At 35.5% G+C, this 21,274-nt stretch overlaps 1 protein-coding gene across 11 annotated transcripts in view; it reads right to left on the bottom strand.

Annotated features, from left to right (window-relative positions):
- bma (black match) overlaps positions 1 to 21,274 on the bottom strand; it is a 99,876-nt gene that overhangs the window by 4,755 nt on the left and 73,847 nt on the right. Inside the window, exons 7-18 of one of the 11 annotated variants that reach the window (XM_053768451.1) lie at positions 20,057 to 20,202; positions 15,295 to 15,425; positions 11,994 to 12,117; positions 8,807 to 8,952; positions 8,398 to 8,563; positions 6,265 to 6,514; positions 5,753 to 5,889; positions 3,975 to 4,230; positions 3,578 to 3,837; positions 3,327 to 3,395; positions 2,474 to 2,491; positions 1,469 to 1,603 (exon numbers count right to left, since the gene is read on the bottom strand). In XM_053768451.1, coding sequence (XP_053624426.1) covers positions 1,469 to 1,603; positions 2,474 to 2,491; positions 3,327 to 3,395; positions 3,578 to 3,837; positions 3,975 to 4,230; positions 5,753 to 5,889; positions 6,265 to 6,514; positions 8,398 to 8,563; positions 8,807 to 8,952; positions 11,994 to 12,117; positions 15,295 to 15,425; positions 20,057 to 20,202 — 1,838 coding nt within the window. Of the gene's footprint in view, positions 1 to 1,309; positions 1,604 to 2,473; positions 2,492 to 3,326; positions 3,396 to 3,577; positions 3,838 to 3,974; positions 4,231 to 5,752; positions 5,890 to 6,264; positions 6,515 to 8,397; positions 8,564 to 8,806; positions 8,953 to 11,993; positions 12,118 to 15,294; positions 15,426 to 20,056; positions 20,203 to 21,274 lie in introns of those variants that run through there. The other 10 variants (XM_053768446.2, XM_053768447.2, XM_053768452.1 and 7 more) reach the window with 10 other exon arrangements.

Raw genomic sequence — 21,274 nt, 5'->3', positions numbered from 1 at the left:
GTATGAAAGTAAAATTTTACGAACTTTCTCAAAACTAGTCGAATAAACTTTATTCTTTATGATGTTAGCTATCACGTTCTGTGAGGTTGCTGGCGTTATATAAGTAACCTTTTGTAGTCAACTATAATATTTTAAATATGACTTAAAAATATTTTTATTACATGACATAAAATTATAGTCTTTAATAAACAGTCAGTAATATTTTACTATCGCGTCGCGGTAAGTCACATAACATATGTATATAAGTCTGTGCACATAACAGAGTAAAACATAACACAATGGAATCTTGAAGGAATCTTAATATATAAAGATAAGCTTAATAAATTTAAAGCTACTTACTTTATAATGTGTAAATACTTGAGTACAACGAAAAAGGATAGGTGCCCTTACTAACTACTCATCTATAATTCCGTTATACAGATTACAGTGCAACATTACAATAAATAATACACGACACAGGAGTGGAATCTATCCTACTGTCGTGGCAGAGAGCGTCGCGTCGCCACGTTTCAGTAATCCTCTGTTTTCACTGACGTTTACTCGATAAAATGCCATCATGTTCAACGTTTGTTGTGATGTTTTACCTTATCTTTAAAAATAGGTTATACATTTTTGGCACATTTTCAACTTTTTTAGCCAAGATTATTCTTTGGCTCGATAAAATGAATAACTATTTTAACGTTTATTATAATAACAGAAAATTAAATTTCTACTTTAAAGTAGTATCTACTAAATATAACAATACCATATCACAGCACCATAATACAACAATCTTGCTGTACACTATCAGTTTGGTAACATCTCTTTAATGTTTATTAAATATTTATTTTAATATCTTAACTAAACAGAATTGGACATTTTATAATTTTTTCTTTGGCCGACGAAAAAGTGATATGTCCACATTATAATTATTAAAGCTTTACAGTTTTCCATTCCTTGCTGGCACAGTTTAGAAGCAAACCGATAATTATAAATAAACTGAGTAAGTATATAGATATTTCGTAAGCGACAAGAATCTCGATGATATAATTAGTTACGTTTTTTCTAACACATATAATTTGTACAAAGAGCTTAGAAAAAAATCGATGGATCATTGTTAGACAACTATTGCAAAAAAATGTAACATTACAACATCGACATGATAATCTACTATACAGGAGGATCGGACGGGGAGTGCCGTTGCCGGCTGCGATTGTTATGAAAGCGGTAAAATGGTAGCGGAGAGGCGTCTGGCGACAGCTGGCGTCCGTCGTCCGCTGCGAGCGGCGAGAAGTGCGCTGTCTTGTGTTACGAGCGGCGAGCGGGGCGTTCAACGGGTGAGAGTAATATTGAGGGAGGGGCACTTCCTCACTGCCATAGCGGTGCTCTGCAGCGCGTTGTAGCCGGCGGCAGTGGCGCCCTGCAGGATGGGCCACTGGCTGCCTGGCGCCTGCACGCTGCCGTGAGAGCCCATGGGCAGATGCCTTACCATGCCGCTGCTCAGCTGCTGCAGGATGCCGGAGCCCTGCGAGTTGCACGTGGACGGCCGCCGCGACCGGATCGACTGCATTGACGACGTCAGCAAGAACGGCACACTTGACGAGGTGTTTGGCATTGAACCGCCCTGTACATCATAAATACATTATTCATATTTATTAAAGTTTAACTATTACTATTCACGATCACTACATTTATACATTTCTGATAAAATTGAAATAAGTATATTCGATAAGAAAATATTAGAATATTTGCAAAAAACCTTTCTTTCATGAGTACCTACTTGGCTATTGCTACAATTAGTTTTTGTTATATTTTCACCACATGTAACATTACAACCATATATGATACCTATATCATAGTGACAAAGATCGACATCGTCGTCATCATAATCATTATGATGATCATACGCGAAGTCATTGTTTATACCAAACAACATTCTCGTTTACGGCTAAAAGCTGAATTCGCTGGCTCATATATGTACTATATTACATTAGATCGAATTTATCGTAAAATTCGCGTACAAGGTGTAGTAAAAAAGGTGCAATTTATATTTTAAAACTTATACTAATGGATTCGTTGTGTAATATGATGTTAGAGAATACCAACCTTTAGAAAAACTTAATGAATATCCGTGTAATTAGTATTAAGAGCGTCAATATGTACCTATCTATCGAAATATATCGTGGGTATTAACTACAACATGCCTTACTATGTAGGTACATTCTTAATTTCAGCATTGAAAGCGTGTTGGGTTGATGAAATTTCTTGTGATAAGAAATACTCATCTATTCTACACAAGAGGCACGGAGATGTTGCCCGTATTAATTATTTCTAATTGCTAGTAAGTAATGGAATTTGATTCAAATTAGTCTGTGTGTGAATGAGGCAACATCTTAGTGTGGTCATCTAGTCTGGCTATTACAGGAAGAACACTATTAGAGAAGTGACTGAGTTTGCGCTGTCGCAAATGTACTGAGAGAGGAACCATACTCACGATCATGCTCCGTGCAAGCTGCGTAGAAGAACAAATAGCAACAGTGAATGAGACAGCGATATATGTTCGGCTCTGAGCCTCGATATGAATGAAAAGATGACTATACTTGCGTTTCTCTCTCACAAATAAACATCTAACATAATTAATATATCCGTCCTGAAAGCTCTTATAATATCGACAACACTTAACGTGCGTTTGCAAGGTAACTAATATACTTAATTAAAGTGGACTTGCAATGTAAAAATTTTGAATTTGAAAAAAATAGTTTAGTTTATATTTTATATGAATTCTTAAAAATATCTGTTTTACCAATTATGATCCGATGATGTCTTCCAAACGAGTTTGGAAAACAACTCGGAAACAGGTTCCATCGCAGGTGCGCACTCGTTCAACGACATAACAGTGTTATAACATTTACCAGGGAGCGGAAGAGGCAACTTTCCGGCGCAGCGCATACGAACATTCGACGCGGTTTGGCGCACATGCAACGCGGTATTCACAAGACAATACCTTTAACGATCATGCACCACTTCATTTTTCTTGAAGGTTATGCCCGTGTCGGACGTCTCGCAGGGATGAAAGTAATAGTGTTGATAATGTAATGCTATGGAAAGGCTAATGATCGGACAGAGACAGTTCATGTGATAGACGCCAATCAGGATCGTGCAGATGTAACGTGTAGAGTGATGATGTGAGTATGAGACACTATCTTTCCCAGTCGATGTGGGAAGAAGACGCAATCGCGGAAGAGAACAAACCACATCAATGAAACAAGCCGTTCCAAATCGACATTCAATAGAGGGTTCGAGGAATGCACTCGTGCGTGCAGGCGTGCGCGGTGCACATCACTTACGACGCATTGAGAGGCTGACGGCACGGACAGGCTCGAGCCCGAGCCGCCGCGCCCCCTGCTCTGGTAGCCCTGCCAAAACAACCACCGTCACTTCACCATTCAATGTCTCCATCTTCTGCTTCCTCCTCCGTCGCTACTACATACTTCTTCGCTTTTCGCTCATGAATAGTGTATAATGTTTAGCAAATTGAGTATTTTGGTGGAAGTTATCAGAAAATGTGCAAAGTAACGGGGAATTATGTTTTACTCACAGTTGGTGGCGACAAATTAACGGCAGAACCGCGACGTTCTTGGGGTCCGATGCTGGAATGACGACGTGTTGGTAATCCAGAGTTACCTCCAGGGGTCCCTCCTGGGGACGATGCGCAAGATGGGGCAATACGGATCTTTGGGGTCATTAAAGTGTTATCTGAAAGTCGACGATTAGGGAATGCGCTCGCGACGCGCAAGAAGTTGTTATCGTTGTTTGTTGAGTTGTTCGAACCAAAGAACCATTGTCCGATGCCCGTACCTGAGTGCAAAATATATAGTTATAATGTATTAAATTCCAATGAAGGGTCCGTCAAAAATTTAAACTATACAAAATCAGAGATTAAATGCCGTTCAAATATATGCTTCAGGACCTACCTTTTTTTACATAGAACTTACTCTTGAAGCCCCCGCCGACGCTACCGGTGCCACTGGGTCCGCTCATGGAGTTTTTGCGGGCCATGTCCTCGGCGCTGGAGGTCTTGCGCTGTTCTACGCGCAGGTTGGGGATGTTGAAAGGCGGCACGTTCATATTGTCGGTGCTCATCTGGTGGCGCAGCGGGCGGTGGCGCTCGGGGCTCGGCAGCGTCAGGCTGTCCAGCTTCAACTTGTAGCGTTGGTTCTTGTCAATGTTGTCCAGCATGTCGTACAAAATCTGAGAACCGAACTCAATGATTTATTTAAATACCTGTTTTCCATGGTGGTATGCAGAAAAGCGATGGTGGTCTAATGGTTAAGACGCCCACCTGTGGATCGAAAGGTCCCAGGTTCGAATCCTACTTGTGCCCCATGAGTTTGTATACCAATCTGACTCATGTATAGTAGTTTTCATCGTCCACCACTTGCTTCCGGTGAAGGAACATCGTGAGGAAACCTGCACACTGGTTGATCTTATTAAATTGTAATCTCAAGTTCAATAATCCCAAGTTGTTGTGTGTGTTTCATTCCACGTAATAACCACGATTCTCAGCCACGAGCAATACGACTATGAAGAGAGGAAGAGACTAGAAATTTCCATTCCTTCATGTCACTTCACTCCCTTTGACTATTAGCTGTTTGTTGTTCTAATAAAGAAATAAATCACCAGTGGCGATTCCTGGTCTTGGGATGGCTTTGACTAGGGTAAATTATAATAGAACGGCTTTATGAAAAGTTTTTAAATTCAACAATGGATGTCACTGTCTAGCACTAGCATCCATTTTCTACAATTAATTTTCTTTTTGGCTATAGCGTGTATCGACACATGCCACACACCCTAGATAAAATAGTAGTAACATAGTACCCACTTTCAATACGTATATAAACTTGTGAAATATATAATGAATGCAGTATAGAAATATAGTTGTTTAGTTACAGTTACATCTTCGAACCATAACCAACAAGTTGTTGAATTGTATATCATACGGCAACTAATATTTATGAAAATGGCTTTTCTAATAGATTTATTTACACTATCCATTTGTCAACCTGATCGACAAGGTAACCCTATAAAAGCCAAGCAATACAAAATTTCCGCGGAAGAAAATGTTTCAGTTGCTCTTTTCCGAGTCACGACTATTCCCGAGGTGGCGGCGAGCGCGGTAGGGTAGGTCGGCGCGGGGCGGGGGGGTTATGGCATTCGTTCGAGCGCTAAACATTTAGTCAGTGGCGATTACTCGCCAAGAGAAGGTGCTCGCCGAGCCTACGAACCGCGTAAATAAAGTTTTGCGATAATAGTACGATTGTTTCATTCCTGTTTAATTATATAAATAGGTAGGTGTTTTGTCCAAAACTTGATTTGGGGACGCCAATTGAGAGGAATCGCCACTGCTAATCTCTCTCTTCATGCATCTCTCCGGTTATGGGTCCATATAAGGAAAACGTCCCTATGAAAGAGATCCACAATCTGGTCGTATTACGTTATTCGAGGTCGACCCTGACCTACTCTTCCAATCACACGCGCTTCATTTTCGCAAGTCTCATTTTATTTAATCTATCAACATGCCCGAACCACATCAACATTCCATTAAAATTTTGTCACAATATATTTCACTTTACACACTTATATTAAATCAAATTATTCTAATATTTTTTCGACACAATTTCACGTTACCTACTCTTATTTATTAACCACCTAACTTAAATTAGCTAGTTAGAATTTTTGATTCATAATAGAACTAAATAATGGTTTCACATACCTCCATAAGATTGGTGAATTGATCGACGTTCAGAGCTGGATTGACGGTTTGAGGAGCCAACGACGGTATCATCTTTGTGGCCATCACGTTGGTGGTCAACCCGAATTTTCTTTCCAGAAGCATCGACTTGTAGAGCTCTGCAACGGGGAGTGTGAGCAACTGGTGTTTCATAGGGGCATTATACGGGTAAATCATATAAAACAGTTGACTGAGTAGCTTCGCCAGCGTGTTGTTACAAAACAAGATATAAAGTTCGCCGAGCTTGAACTTTAGAGTAAATAAAGTGAAACAATGCTGCCGCGGAACCTCGCTGAGCTTCGGGGAAATCGAGTTGCCGGCAACTTGTTGATCCTACATTTCGAATTTTCATGTGCTCCTTGAAGTAGGTATGTTTTGGACGTTTTACTTTTTAAATACATTTGAATATCATTAACAGTGTGTAAAATATATTGTGAAAATTCGAAATGGTGAAGTCAAGAAGTACATATACAAAAATATATACGGTCACTTACTGACAACCCGGTTAATGATATCCGGGTCGCTAAGCCTCATGCAGAGGAGTGTCGGGATGACTTGTTCGAGGAGGTGAGTCCTCTCCAGGCGCAGCAGGATCTTCTCATAGAAACCGAGAATAAGGCTGATAACTTTCACGTCACTTTGGTTCTTCTCAAGCAGAACCTTGACCTTGGCGAGCACGACGCCATGCAGCGATTTGTCATCGATGTAATCGGACACGTTTTGAATGGCAATTAACGACGCTGTCTGCAAGTGAAATATTTTATAGGAAATAATGATGACTACAGTAATAAATTGAACATGGCGTGCTAGATATAATCTGTTGTCATTTTACTACCACTGTAATTATAAAGTACGTAAGTGAATTGAAATAGCCTACAACAATAATAAATCAAACCTTATAATTAACAATTTTATATATTTGTGAATATAGGTACCTATTTCAACTATGAAAACATTCTGAATATTAGTATAAAAATACGGTTGTAAAAAATCACGAATGGGTGCAAAATTAAATTATATATTTAGATAGGAAAATATGCAGGATAAAGTTCTATAGTGCAACGGCTCTTTCGTATGTTTTCGTTTAATTATGGGCTGTTTTATTGGACTGCATTCGTATTGTAATCATTATGGTGTTCCGGAATTAATTAATTGGTGTCAGTTTGTTGAAAATTAATTCCAATAATAGGATCCAGCGCGAACTTGGCTCTTATTGTTACAAAGTTTCCCGCGCTGAGAGTAGTAGGATAGTACGCGGTAATTTAGTTATTTAAATTGCCGCTAAGTCGAGGCTTCCTATTAATAAATTCTGAATAGAAGGTATGATGAAAAGTATCGCTTTTCTTAAAATATCTTATTTTTATATTTACGTGCTCGTGAGTAATAAACAATTTATGTATTAGTACTATAATAAAATGTGCCTCAACTTCGCCTTTCCTTTCAAAAAGAATAAAATATTAGTATCTTTATTTACCTTTACTTACACTTTGGTCTTCATTGTGTTCAATTGTTAAATTCTCGATTTAACTACAACACTTGATATTGAGATATGTAGGTAGATATTATAGCGATTGGGATCGCTTATTAATTAAAATATATTATTATAAATATTTTCAAATACTTCTTTATACATATGGTCTTTTTCAGGACCAGAAGAAAGAAAAATATAATAAAACTAGTATCATTTTGTTTGAGGTTTAGGTAGGGTTCATTAAAATAAATTGGTGCAGTCATAATTAAATAAATAAAAAATATCTCCATAAAAAAATAATATTGATGTCTTTGTGGTAGGTGGTAGGTCTTGGGAACTGATAGGAGTTAGTGGGAAACTTTCACGTCGTGTTGTATGAACGAGGAGTGTATGTAGAAATACCCTGGTACTTCATGCCTACAGGTATGAAATCTTTGTTGGATTTCTCAACATATTTTGTTTTTCCATATATTATCTCTAATTTTGGGTTTTAGGGAGATAGGTGTCATTTCATATATAATTGTGATGTGGACTGTAACGATGCTATTGGAAGAGGTATCTTGGGGGTCATAAATCACTATATGATATGAGGTTTTTGTTGGACCTCTCCAAGAGTATTTCTGGGATCCAGATCAAGATAAATTATTATCTGAAGAAGTGTTAAGTTAGAGAGTTTGGAAAGTGGCTTTGGGGTTATTTTTAGGGCAGTTTTTTCATCACTCGAGTACGAGGGATGAGATTTTCCTCTTGCTGGTTTCTCTCTGTTTCCTGGGTCATTCTCTGAACTTATTAGTTATTAAGATCCTGCACATAGGTAGATTAGGGATTTGTTTTGTATAGCTGCTGTAGGAAAAAATAACTTTCTCCCTTTGAGAAGGAAACTTATTTTTTGTGATAAGGAGGGGGATGAATGTAATGATACTCCTTCATTACATTTTGAAAACTCTTTATTGCATTTCGTACGAAGAACAGAAAGACCATTAAGATTTTATTTGATGTATGTTTTGACGCAGTCAGCTCCCAGAACTGAATAAGATTACCTGTGTGTAAAAATGTACTAAATGTTTTCTGATAATAATATATTCTAATTGATAAGCGATCCTAATCGCTACAGTACATACCTGCAGAAAAATGTACTTACTTTATCTTATGTTACCTGTATTTGATTGGTGTTGTTATCGAGGGCAGCAAACAGCAGCGGCATGATCTCATTGTTGACTTCATCCTTCTGGCACTTCTTGAGGATCACGTGCAGGTTCTCCAAAATAGTCACTGATGCTTGAATGCTCTTAGGAGAATTCATTAAATTCCTAAAACAAATCCTTATATAGCCAATATTGTGATTCTTAATTTAGTAAAAACAAATTAATATAAATCACACCATAGCAATAATGTATTGACATGTACAATGTATTGGTGAAGTATTGACAGATTGAACAGTGTATTGATAGATAAATCTTATAGGTACTTGGTGAGCGCTTTACCTGGACAAAAAATACACAATAATTTCGTAAAAGCTTAATTGTAAAAAAGCTTGATAGAAAATGAACGAAATAGGTACTTACTTGAGTGTCGGCAACACATAATGAGAAAACTCGTCTTGCGTGGCTTCGTTGGTGAGCCAGATGATGGGCTGAAGCACGGCGGCGAGCACCTCCGCCGTGCGCACCTCCAGCTGAAGCGCCGGCCACACGTGCTGCCAGCGCAATTTCTAAAACAAATTCCGCTATTTAAATCAAAAGTATTCTTAGTGGACTACGGACTCACTACATTACTTTTGTAACATGTAAGGCCAGCGCAAACTAAACACAATCCAACACGTGCTCAGACAAAATATATGGAATTTTAGAGCACGTAGGTAATACGCAGGAGTTACAATTCGTACGAGGTGCGCAGCAGAATACCTACTGCACAGCAATTTGGTGTGCATAGGCCTGTAACAGCTCTAAAACTATGGCTCTGGTCCAAAAAAAATTTGAGCCAATTAAGCTGTTAAAGTTTTATCACATTATTTATGAATATAAAAAGTATGAAGATGTATTCGACTTGTTCTTAAATAGCTACGACGCTGACAACAATGTAAGCCTGAAATAATAACATCGATAATTGGATATTTTCGCGTCGCATTACCTCGTTGTTCGGCAGGTTATAATCAGCGCGAGCATATATAATAACATTCGCCATTTTGTATTATCATTAACCTCGCAGCAACACATGTCATTGATTGAATTTCACATGCATTCACAATCTTTATTCACCGGAATAAAAGAGCTTTCTCTGCTAGCAAGCTCTGTACTTTAGCGAAATTTGTTGTAGTTTTAAATCGACTAATTACTAATGCAGGCTTCTTACTAATGTAGATTAAGTAGTCATCAAATTCTTCTTCATCAAATAAATTTTAAATCAACAAAGACCTACGTTTAAGACAAGATTTCATTGTACAATCTTGGAATTAGATTCAACATTTGAAGACAAAAAAATATGTATAATGAGTACATTCACAATTAAATAACTCAAGACATCGGACTTCAGGAGAGACAGACCAAGTTCTAAATATGGGGTATAAAAGTACCGAAGTCCTTAAAGTCGTGCATTCAAGTGATAAACTTTCTTGAAATACAAATTTTGTGACAGTTACATAAACGTGTCCGTTTGTTTATTAATTGTTCAATTAGGTATTCCGCATTGTTTAAAATTTGTCAGAGATGTAAGAATTCTACGAAAATTTGAGGGACGTAATTCGGAATGTGAATACATTAATATTTCATTTGGCCATGAGCGACATTTCTGTGTATTGTGACACTGATAGGATTATTTTCTCTGTTCGTTATAATTTTAGCGCTCGTGAAAAATAAGTCGTTGGAGGAAGTCAATCGAGTGAATTATGCCTTCACTTATGCTTATGCTTATGCACATGTGCTTAAATCTAAAAGGCCAAATAATGGAGCGCGTTCTATGGTAACTTTTACTATTTATTTTAAATGCGCGGCAGAAACTACAAGGAAAGTAAAATGCCTTGGCACTCTCGCTGTTGACTAAAGATATTTAGCGCCAGTACAGGTAACGATCTTATTTTACGGGTTATTTATATTTCACTTATGTATACGTAATTACCTTCAAGTACAAACTTCCCCTTATATCAATACCAATTACTATATAAGTAGGTACTCATAACTGAAACATTATTTATTATCTTTGAGATTGGATACATGGTTAGTCAAATATCGCGCATATTTATTCCAAATTGTATAATTAAATTAATAATTTGTTTTTGTAGATAGCGGATATTTTTATAGAGTACTTTAAGAGCAACAAGGCTCCGGAAATAATTTGTTGGGGATCCACGAATTCACTAATAGTAACCATAACATTAAAATATATCAAAATTATATATGTTATATTTAAAACTCCAATTTCGCTTGAAGTCCACACAAAAACCTTCATAACATAGTCGAAGTGAATGACTAGATCCAAGCTCCATATTAAAATGCTCATGGTACTTACTCTAGAGCCGCCGGAAAAATCAAAAGCGAAAGTTTGAATTAAAAAAGGAAAATAAAACGGACGTTTGTTGATTTGCTTAGCTAACTTTCAGCAGGATCTAATGATAGCATAATTAAAAAGTTAAAATAAAACTTGAGGCGTCGCGCGCCGCCTGTAAGAGACCTTATCTTCTGCGTTTGGGAAAACTTGAGAGGCACAATGTACATGATTTTTATATATTTATTTGTCAATACCTTAACAGTTTTGCAATAATAATACTTTGCTAAATTGATTTACAGTATGTCGGCATAAAAGTAACACTCAAAGTAGTATATTATATCATGTAATTAAAACTTTAGTTGTGCTATGTACACTATGCAAATGTAAATACAAAATAATCTGAAATGATTATATTGATTATATGCAGTTTAATCATTCTGTGAGTACCTATCTGTGGCACAAATAATATTTATATGTAAGATAAGAAAAAAATTGGCAGAATATTTATAGGTCTCCGGTGTGCACGGCGACTTACTTTAACCTAGTGCGCTATTACCTGCCGCCAGATATACTTCTTAATTAGTTTTCTTTTACTCTACCCTATTGGGTAATGAAATTGTAATTCAGACAGCCTTGCAAAAACTTCGAGACCAGCGTCCATTTTTAGAAAATATAAAACCGGTATATTTTTAAGTAACATTTGAAAATAAATAAATCTATCTTTCTTATTCACTAACGCTAATAAAATTGTAAGCAAATTAATTGATAAATAAACCTTCTGCAGTATTTACACGGTTAATGGCGCGTGACATTGTTGTTTTACAGAAACAGTTATTTTCCTGGTTAAAGTATCTATCGTACTATCCGATATCGTGTTGCATACAAACAACCAGTACCTACTGCATTAATTAGCATTAATTGTAATAGTCAATCAGTTAGTATCAAGATTTAAATAATATCACTAATTCCTTTAGAATTTGAGAACGAAGTACGTCCTGAGCAAGGTCGTGGTTTCGCATGGTCGCATTTACCTACTAGTTAATTACATATTAATTAAAACATGAAGAGAAAATTTATAAGTAAAAGTACCAAGTTTTATGACAATTTCACCAAATTGTTGAAGACAATATGATGTACTTAGTTCGTAAAACAAATAAGCACAAGTACGTCCACAAAATGTTGGTGATGGCGTGGCTAGACATATAAATAAAAAATCATAATCGATTTTTCATAATTCAATCCACCAGTATCAGGGTTTTCTTGGCATACCTTGGGGATGTACGGCAGGGCATCGATGAGGGTGCCGCGGTAGAAGTTAGTCTTCTGGTTAGGGTCCTTCATGGTGATCACGTCCAGAAACTGCATCGCGTGGATAGCCGGCTCACTTTGGCACCTAGGGTAATAAAAATCCATCTTTAAACAGTTGTAGAAGTTTTAAAATGAAGAAGCGTACATATAATTTTTTTTTAGGTAGAAAAATAATATATGTACGCTTCTAGAAAAATAATATATGTTCGCGCCTCGGGGCTTCGCTTTCGTGGAAATTTTGGAAAAATAAAAGTTTTTTTGGAAAAATAAAAGTTATTTGAAGTTATATTCTGAACCGTGTTCTAAATTTTACAACAGTCCATCCAGTATATTTTGCGGTAAAGAGTAACATATACACACAAATATATCCTCACAAATTTTCGCATTTAAAATTTTAGTAGCATTCATTTCTCATTTAAGTATTTACATTTGACTATGAGATTAAATTTTTACCCCGTTACTTTGTTTTGTTAGTATAAAATTCTTCAAGCGAAGTGTACTTGAGTTGTATAATCACAACTTCAGCGTTCGTATTCACTGAAAGGCAGAAGACAAACTGAAGCCAACTTTAGAAATGTGCACTAATCATACTAGAAGCTAAGGTTTTTATTTAGTCGAGAACTTTTTCCATTGAGTTTAAGTCCGCAAATTTTACAGTGTGTGTCTTGCATTACCAAGTTTCTGTGAAATTTGAGGGCATTATTTTCTTAGAGGAGGCACCTACTTATTGTCATATAATTTTAGAAATGAGTTATAGTATTTACTCGTATTTTAAAATAATGAATTTCTGTGATAAGTATATGTATATGTACCATCCTAACCAAAATTATAAATGCGATAACAAAGTTGACCACTTAACTTATTTGTATAATAGTTTTAATGTACCTACATATTTTCGTCCTGAGGACATAATAAGGTTAATTATTAAGCTATTTATAAAGTGTTTGTAGTTAATGACAATAATATCATGCTCCGTTGGATCTGTAAGTTCCAAGTATTAAACGCGATGGCGTAGGTGTAACTGAAAGAAGCAATCAAGTAAACAAACGGCGTAGATATTTCAATTTTACCGCTCGTGTTGACTAGAGATCCTACATCGTGATAATAGTTTCGAGTAGGCCATCCGCCTAGGATGTTGGATTCACAAGCGTGTCGGGCATTTCCTTACCCACTACGACAGGAATGAAATTGATCATAGATCGGGCCAGGTTGATTCGTTTTTGGATTTTTTGTTTGCACGGCACACACCAACCTAGTTTTATAACGTATTTGGGTCATTGAAATATTTTCCCCATTGCTTTTTGTGGTATCAAAACTGGCATTGTATTAATAGTTTACACACAGAGTTACGATATGCAGAATAAATACACGCTGGCATTGACATGTCACCGCAGTTTGGATTGGAATCGGCAAATTGAATTGCTGAGAGCAATATTCCGATTGCCCACTATTTTACCTCGAATGCCGCCGAGGTTATCATCACTAGAAAAGTACGTAGTGCACTGTATTGCAATCGTTAATCTAATAACTGTAATATTGACCTTCGATACTTATGGAAAGTAAATACAAACTAACTTCTGTAACATATTAGTACCTAAACCTTTAATAGGTATGTCATAAATAATAAATAAATATATTAACACAAATGACACAGATTGAGTTAGCCCCAAAGTAAGTTCGAGACTTGTGTTATGGGATACTAACTCAACGATACCATATTTTATAACCAATACATATATAGATAAACATCCAAGACCCGGGTCAATCAGAAAAAGATCATTTTCCATCATGACCCGACAGGGGATCGAACCCGGGGCCTTTCGGTTCAGAGGCAAGCACTTTACCACTGCACCACCGAGGTCGTCAAATGTACCTTTATATTAGTTATAGCTTGCATAATGTTAATGAAAAATACATACTATATATGTTTTATTTTGGCACTTACTGTCCTGAATATTGAATAAATAGCTATTGTTGGGAATCGAGAAAGAGTGGAGTCGATAGAAAATTACTACCATGAAAACTAACAATACAAACAACTTATTAAAATTAAGCTGCACACACATTTATTGACTGTGACGACAGAAACCTATTTAGAAAACGTATTTACTATGTAGGTGGGAGCCGTTCGTAGAATTACAAACATAAAGTTTTACTCACTTTTACCGAATATTGGAATAAACAGTTTTAAAAAAGGATGCATTGCATCCAGCAATGCAATCTGTTAAATAACCTAAGTCGTTTATAATATGTAATGTAATATGTACAAGTGAGATAAAGACAAAATAAACCAGTAAAGAAAAAGTTCTTTTCCAATTTTTCGCGTATATAATGGAAGACATTTCTAAAGAAATAAGTATTATCATATATTAAAATAAAGAAAAAATATACGAAAGGAGATGTTAAATTGAATTTTGACTTGATTTTTATTGCATCCAAAATCCAAAATTCATAGGAATGGTATGCGCGTTAGGGTAAGTACCATAAATAACTTTCTTATATGGTACATATTCAGACGAGAAATATGACAGTTCAATACGATTTCGAATAAAAGAAATGTCCCGTTCCGGCCACATTGTTATTGAGTGCATTGAGAAAGGGACGATATATGAGTATCTTTCAGATGACTCCTTATTATCTTAACCAGCTTTCATGTCGATTTTATAATTTGTTGTGCATTTAGAAAATTCTGAATCAGTCTACATCCCTAAAATAAAGTGACGGTATATCTATAATATATGCAATTATAGTCACCAAGACACTCCAACTTCTAGAGCTAGAAGTGTGAGTGCAAACCTTAATTAGTTAAGAACTCTGGATGAGAATTTAGCAAAGTGTCGTATTCGGATCCCCCTTGAATGAGATGAGAATACCCGGCGTTCTGTGTGAGCGACCTTAGTCATGTATCGAGAAATACCAACAGGAATAGTCGTACTTTGCGTGCTGAAAAAGTGGGGAGATTTTATTCTGTTTTTTCGTCCGCTCTGAACAGTTTCCCGTGTTAGACGTCATACAAGTATTTGAAATATGACAAATTGTGTGTTTTTATTTGGTTCCGTGTAGGAGTTATCACCTCAAATGACGTTACAGTAGGTATAAAAAATTGTACCTACGCTTGGTTCCAATACAGTAGGACGAAGAAGCATTATCTATCTCGATACCTACATATATGTGTAAATGTGTTACATTGGATGATGTCGCATGATGCTGTCTTACCAAGTTCGTTACTTACCGAAGACGTGGAGTTAGTTAAGTGACATACTTGAAATACTTGATGAGCGGCAGCAGTTGAGTGGTAGGGCGGGGGTGGGGGTCGCGGGTCAGCAGCCGTTGTACCGCCTCCTGGAGCGCCGCGGGTACGCGCGGCAGCACGGCGTTCACTTGTTGCTCCAGCTACGCATGCCATTTATACATTAGTGTAGAACGTTACCAATATGTTGCAGGTGTCTAATAAGTTATGTGAATTTTAGCAAAATTTTGTATGTTCTGTCAGCTGCCCAACGAATACTTCACTATTTTATGTTTTCACACATTACTGAAACTAAAAAAAAATGCTTGTGGGATTTTATTTAAAGTATCAAAAATATATAATTTATTTTTTGTTCATATATCCTAAAATTATACTTGCTAATCCATACTTGTCCGAATCCGAATCGCACTATGCTTTTTTTGGTTCCGAATCATTGTCCCTATTGCAGCGATTTTATTACAAACTTAATATTTCAGTGAAATACCTATGGATAGCATTGCAAATATATATTGTCTTTTAATTTGAGCAGTAAAGTCAAAAAGTTTTGTTTATTTGGATTTATTGAGTAAATAAAATGAGGTAGTGTTTAGCAAAAAGAAACTGTTATAAGAATTTATTTTGTTTGTTCGTATTTACCGAGTAGTCGTAATTGGCTTTGTTTTATTTAGTGTAAAAAAGTTACTAAGAAAATTTTACCAGTGTTGTGCTTAAATAATATATAGCTATAATTCTGCTTTTCACATCGCGGTCTATATTTCCACCGCTTTGAAGGCCATCCTATATCCCTTCCGATCTGCTCCCATTTTCGATAATCGGAGCAGATTGGAAGGGATTCACCATCTAAGGCAACTGAAAAGAAAAAAATGGAAACTGGAAGTACTATTAAAGTCAACAAAAAGTTGTTGTGTTTTTATTCGGATTTCATACTGTAAAAGTTTTGGCTTATATTCTACAACCGGCCGCCTGTCTGACGTCAACCCTCCTTGGGTATGCTATTGTTTATCTATTGTATGTATTTAGGCTATCGTGGAATGAAATATATATGAATGATTTTGTTGGCAATTTGCCAAGAATCCCATTTCACACACAAATTGAAAAACAAGAGTGCAGGTTACCTCGCGATGTTTTCCTTTACTAGAAACAAGTGGTGGTTGATGAAATCAACTACTACTGTTAATACTAATAACTGTTACTAATAATATTGTAATAATACTGAAATATTGTTTTAAATAAAAAATATACTTTAAAAGCCCTAATTGAAATAATTATAGTGTAAGCCGAGATATTTCATCGGTTTGAGCTTGCGAACGGGTCGCTAACGAAGTGAAGTCAATTGTTTGTTAAATTGTCCAGTTTATAAACTGCAGTTAACTCGTGTTCGGTTAGTTCTGCTAACTATGTTTCAGTGATTTATTTTTATTATCGCGTATTTGTCAAGATGAATGACACGAAAATTTTACAAAAATAATGGCTAGATATCCTAACGTGTGGCGTGTAGGTCCGATCTAGAATAGGCTACTCCTATTATATACACGTATTCCTCATGCTTTCTCCATTTCACACACAAGTTTTATTCTCCTTACCGGAATATATGAAAACTAATAGTAGTTGTGGCTCGAGTAGGATTCGAACCTGGGAACTTTCCACAGCGGTCTTTATTATTTTCTTTACACAACCACCGCTTCTACTCTAACCGAATCTTAAGACCATTTTTTATCTAAAAGCATGGCAAAATTATTATCTTATAGTGAAAGTAAACAAAAAAGTATGTATGTTGTATGTGTGTATATAAGAATTCGAATTTTATTCTAAGTTAAAACTGTTACAATTGGTTCACTATTTTCATTGTCATTAAATTGAATAATTTAACATAAATAAACTCCTTTGAAATTTCCTGTCTCACGGCTCAAACAACCCTTCTGTAATAGGGGAGTGCCTGGACAATACCGCGACCAGCGTCACGAGGCCGCATCGATTTTAATCAAAAAGTAGTAAAATAAAAGATTGGGCTTAAAAAGCTTTTTGTATATGAGCACTTTTTATTTATTCGTGTGATTTTATTGACGGTAATCAGTTTCATTAACTTGTTCAATTTACATTGGATGATTTTTTAATGAACAAGCAAATTATAGTGAAATGCATTCTGCATTTCATTAAGAGGTGTTAAAATTTAAAAAGCTTTTTAATAATTTCTGATTTTATTATGCGCTGTTTTATTTGCATTGATCATATTTCATGTCGGTTTTTTGTTTAAGTACTTTAATAATTTATGCTTTTTTTCATTTAGGGATTCAGACCCATACATTATATTACAAACGTGGCAACAAACGGGAACACGCGAAAACGAGAAAGAAATCTACTAATTACAAACAATGTTTGAATGAAAATTAAAAAGGAATCTAGATAAGTATCGTTTTATCTATCGATGGTTATGATGCTGTACAAACATAAATAAATACCAGACACTTCAAATTTACATAAAATCCCTCTCGTCGTGTTGAATAAAACTATATGATGATATGATTTGACGCTAACGTGTGACACGTTGTCTGTGTCGTACGAGATTGAGTGCTGAATACTTCAGCGTACAGCTCTGCTCCGGGAGTGCTAACGTAGTTAAAGCTCACAAAGCCAGTTAGTTATAGGGCTTGCAAATCCAATTTCACTTTGGGGCGTTTGCGTAATACCCAGTCATTAAATATAATAAAAACTAAGTAATTTTTCTCTATTGTAATGTAACGTCAAGATGTAATTTGTTAACTTGTAAGTAAATTAGCTATAAAAATATTTCGTCAATAAAGTTCCAAAAAAAATTTAATTCTCACCATTACTTTCAAAATAAAAGTATGGTGAATATTTTTTATGATTATTAAGTATTAAGTGATGGTAGATTGTCGAATAAATATTTATACATATACATCGATATTTCCAACAAAATCACTCCTTGTGATTGACAATAAAATACAACTGTATTTTGACTCGTATATTTTGTAATTTGTATAAACATTTCTATAAACAAGACTTATTTTAGTTTCAGAGAATAAACAATTCATTGTTTGGGTTTACTTGGAATACTTCTTCACCTACGCAGACTTTAAAGCTTGTTTATTTGAAACTAGTCGTCAAGTCGAGAAAGAATGTTAAAATATATTTGATATTTTTTTACTTTGTTTTGTTTTGTTCAGGAGTTGAGAGTTTTTTCAAAATTCCTGAACAAAATAAGTACAATTTCAGCTATGAAATCGTAGATGTGTGACTTGCGCTTATGTTCGCCGTAAATCTATCTCTTAGAAATTTTATTCACACTAATATGACAAAGTCCGCATCCTCAAACTCGTATCACTGACCTTTTGCCGCCTTATTTTATTTGTAGAACATTGCAGGATCGTAATGATAACAAATCAGAAAAAACGAGACATTGTTCTCCATATAAATTGCGGGACAGAATGTGAATATTCTAACTTTACTATAACTTTCTCGTTTAAGCAACTCTTTGGATTGCCGTACAAAGCGCATGAAATATTCTCCAGCCTAATAAATAATTGCTTAAGTTAGCGAAGTGGTTTTGTACTATTCTAAAGTTCATGGTGGGATATTCATTCCAGCGCAGCTTTGCTTTTGTTTATTTTAATGTTATGAAATGAATATAGTTATTTCTGTTTTTAATAATAAAAAATCGCACAAAATTACAAAAGATTATGTACAAATTGCAGGTTTAAAATAAGATATGCATACATGCAACTTAAGATTGGTACAATTTATATTATGAATTACCATAACTTTGCTAATTAGTAAGTAAGTAACTAAGTTAAATGTCGATTAGTCAAAGAAATGTCTTTATTTCTTCTTTATTGTATATGCTTTACTCAAATGTACGAATATCATATATGTACATTATGTATGTAGTTCAACTCAATCTGTGTAGTAGACTCACAACAAATTGGTTCTGATAGACTGACTGACAGGAACACGCGCGGTATCTGTATATTCGGAGACGGAATTTATAGTAGAGTATTTTTAACAGATATCTTGATAATCCAACGTTCGGATAGACCCACTCCTCCCATGTATAGGTTTACACACGCAGGTTTTTAATCCCTGGAGGGCCGCTAACACATATTTACATAATAACCCTGGTAAGTAGAAATATACCTTTAATAATATATTATTATGCTTGTGTGTAATATTTACCTTGCTAAAAATTAGCATATTTTTTTGTGTTTAGGAATTATATTTTCGTTTAGGTATCATCGAATATAATTGTCTATTTGTCATATTGCTAAAGGTTTGACTTGAATACCTGCACATTCTTTGATACTGAAATTAATACATTTGAAGCAACGGACAAAGCCCAGTAAAGAAAAATCAGAAAGGGGGCGAGCGAACTAAATTTTATTAACAGCACAAACATATTTTCAGATTAAGTACATTGGTTTCCAAGGAATGACAAAAGAGTAAATAGGAATTTGACTTTTGAACCAAAAGTCATTATTAAAATGTAAGCCAAGTAAAAGTGTAGCAAACTAGGCGCAACAATCTCCGTACTAACGTTCTCCAGAGAACGACTTTCAAATTTATCAGTCTTAATGCATCGGCGATGAATCTTTCAAACCTTTTTTATTTCATACTGAAAAGTCGATCGAACACTTTAAATATTAGGTGTTCAAATAAATTGATTGTTATCAAGGCAAGCATCATAAAGTTTAGTGGCCCGCCCTAAAGTGGTCCTTTTACGTAATGGACATTTTATAGCCATGAATAAATGGATACTTACAAATTCGATCTGTTTCATGTAGAGCATAGGGTTGTTATTGGCTTGCAGCAGAGACTTGCCGCTGTTGAAGACTGCGCAGATCACCAGGCCCAAGGAGAACATGTCTGACAGTATGTTGCACTGTCCGTTTGTCTGCACCTCCGGAGCTGTCACAACAAGTTGGCTATATTTATTTGCATTGGTAGAAACTTGTACTGAACTAGCCATAGTGTCAATTTCAGCTGGTTAATGACAAAATAATCACTTTGAATAAATTCATATAAAAATTGTTCACTTCATCGATATGGAATCGGCATAGTCAATATGTGCGCCGGAAGTCTGTTAACTGAGTTGGTGGAGTTCTGTTAACCCACCAGCGAGCAATCGGTTGCGACATGGGAATATGTCTTCTGAGGAGCTCTGCATTTGCATTCCGGAATCTATTTTAAAATTAGTTTTTTAAAGTTATTGTTTGTTGTTGTAAATAAAGTACTTGTTTTCAAATATAAATTTTCGAAATAATACTTTATGTATTTGTTAATATAATTTTAGTTTAACATCTATCATGCCGTGTTATTCACTTTTCAATGGCGTAGATATTTAAAATATTTATATTATCTATAAAATAAATTATAATAATTGATAAAGCCTTCTTTAAAATAAAATTTACTAAAAGCAAGCGCTAATTTCTGTAATAGCTTGCAGGAAAAGCACAATGAACGCCAAAGAAATCGGACGCAAATAAACACTACCTTTATTTCTTACTGCAAATGAACTGGAATTAATTCATAAAACATCTTATAAAATGTTCAACTGGTATCTTGAAAGTCTGCTCTCTATTGAACCAAGCACCGGCGGGAAGTATGCGCAAATGCCACTAATGAGTTGAATCGTCGCAGTTACTCTAAACACTTGTTTGAGTTTAAAGAGCCGACTTTGTACTACGCTATTATGTTTGACTACCCCTATTTAGTAGAACTTCGATCAAATAAGTGAGCACTTCAAGGTCAAAGGTTAAAACATGCTTTTTGATATAGAATCAAACAAAGTCGTACTAATTGGCAAAGCTCATAAAATTGGGCGTAGCTAATAAAATTGGGGTTCCTCGTAGCCTCGTAGCCGCGCAGCACATTGTAGCAGCTACGAACCATACGATTGATGTTCATTCATAGAGCTCGTAGATTTTTTATTTATATAGTGATGTTTCGTTTTATAAAAAAAGATCGGGTGTTAACAAGA

The sequence above is a fragment of the Plodia interpunctella genome, chromosome Z (genome assembly GCF_027563975.2).
Source record: "Plodia interpunctella isolate USDA-ARS_2022_Savannah chromosome Z, ilPloInte3.2, whole genome shotgun sequence".
Taxonomy (NCBI): domain Eukaryota; kingdom Metazoa; phylum Arthropoda; class Insecta; order Lepidoptera; family Pyralidae; genus Plodia; species Plodia interpunctella.
The sequence above is the reverse complement of the archived record's forward strand: the minus strand, read 5'-3'. Positions and strand labels throughout refer to the sequence as shown.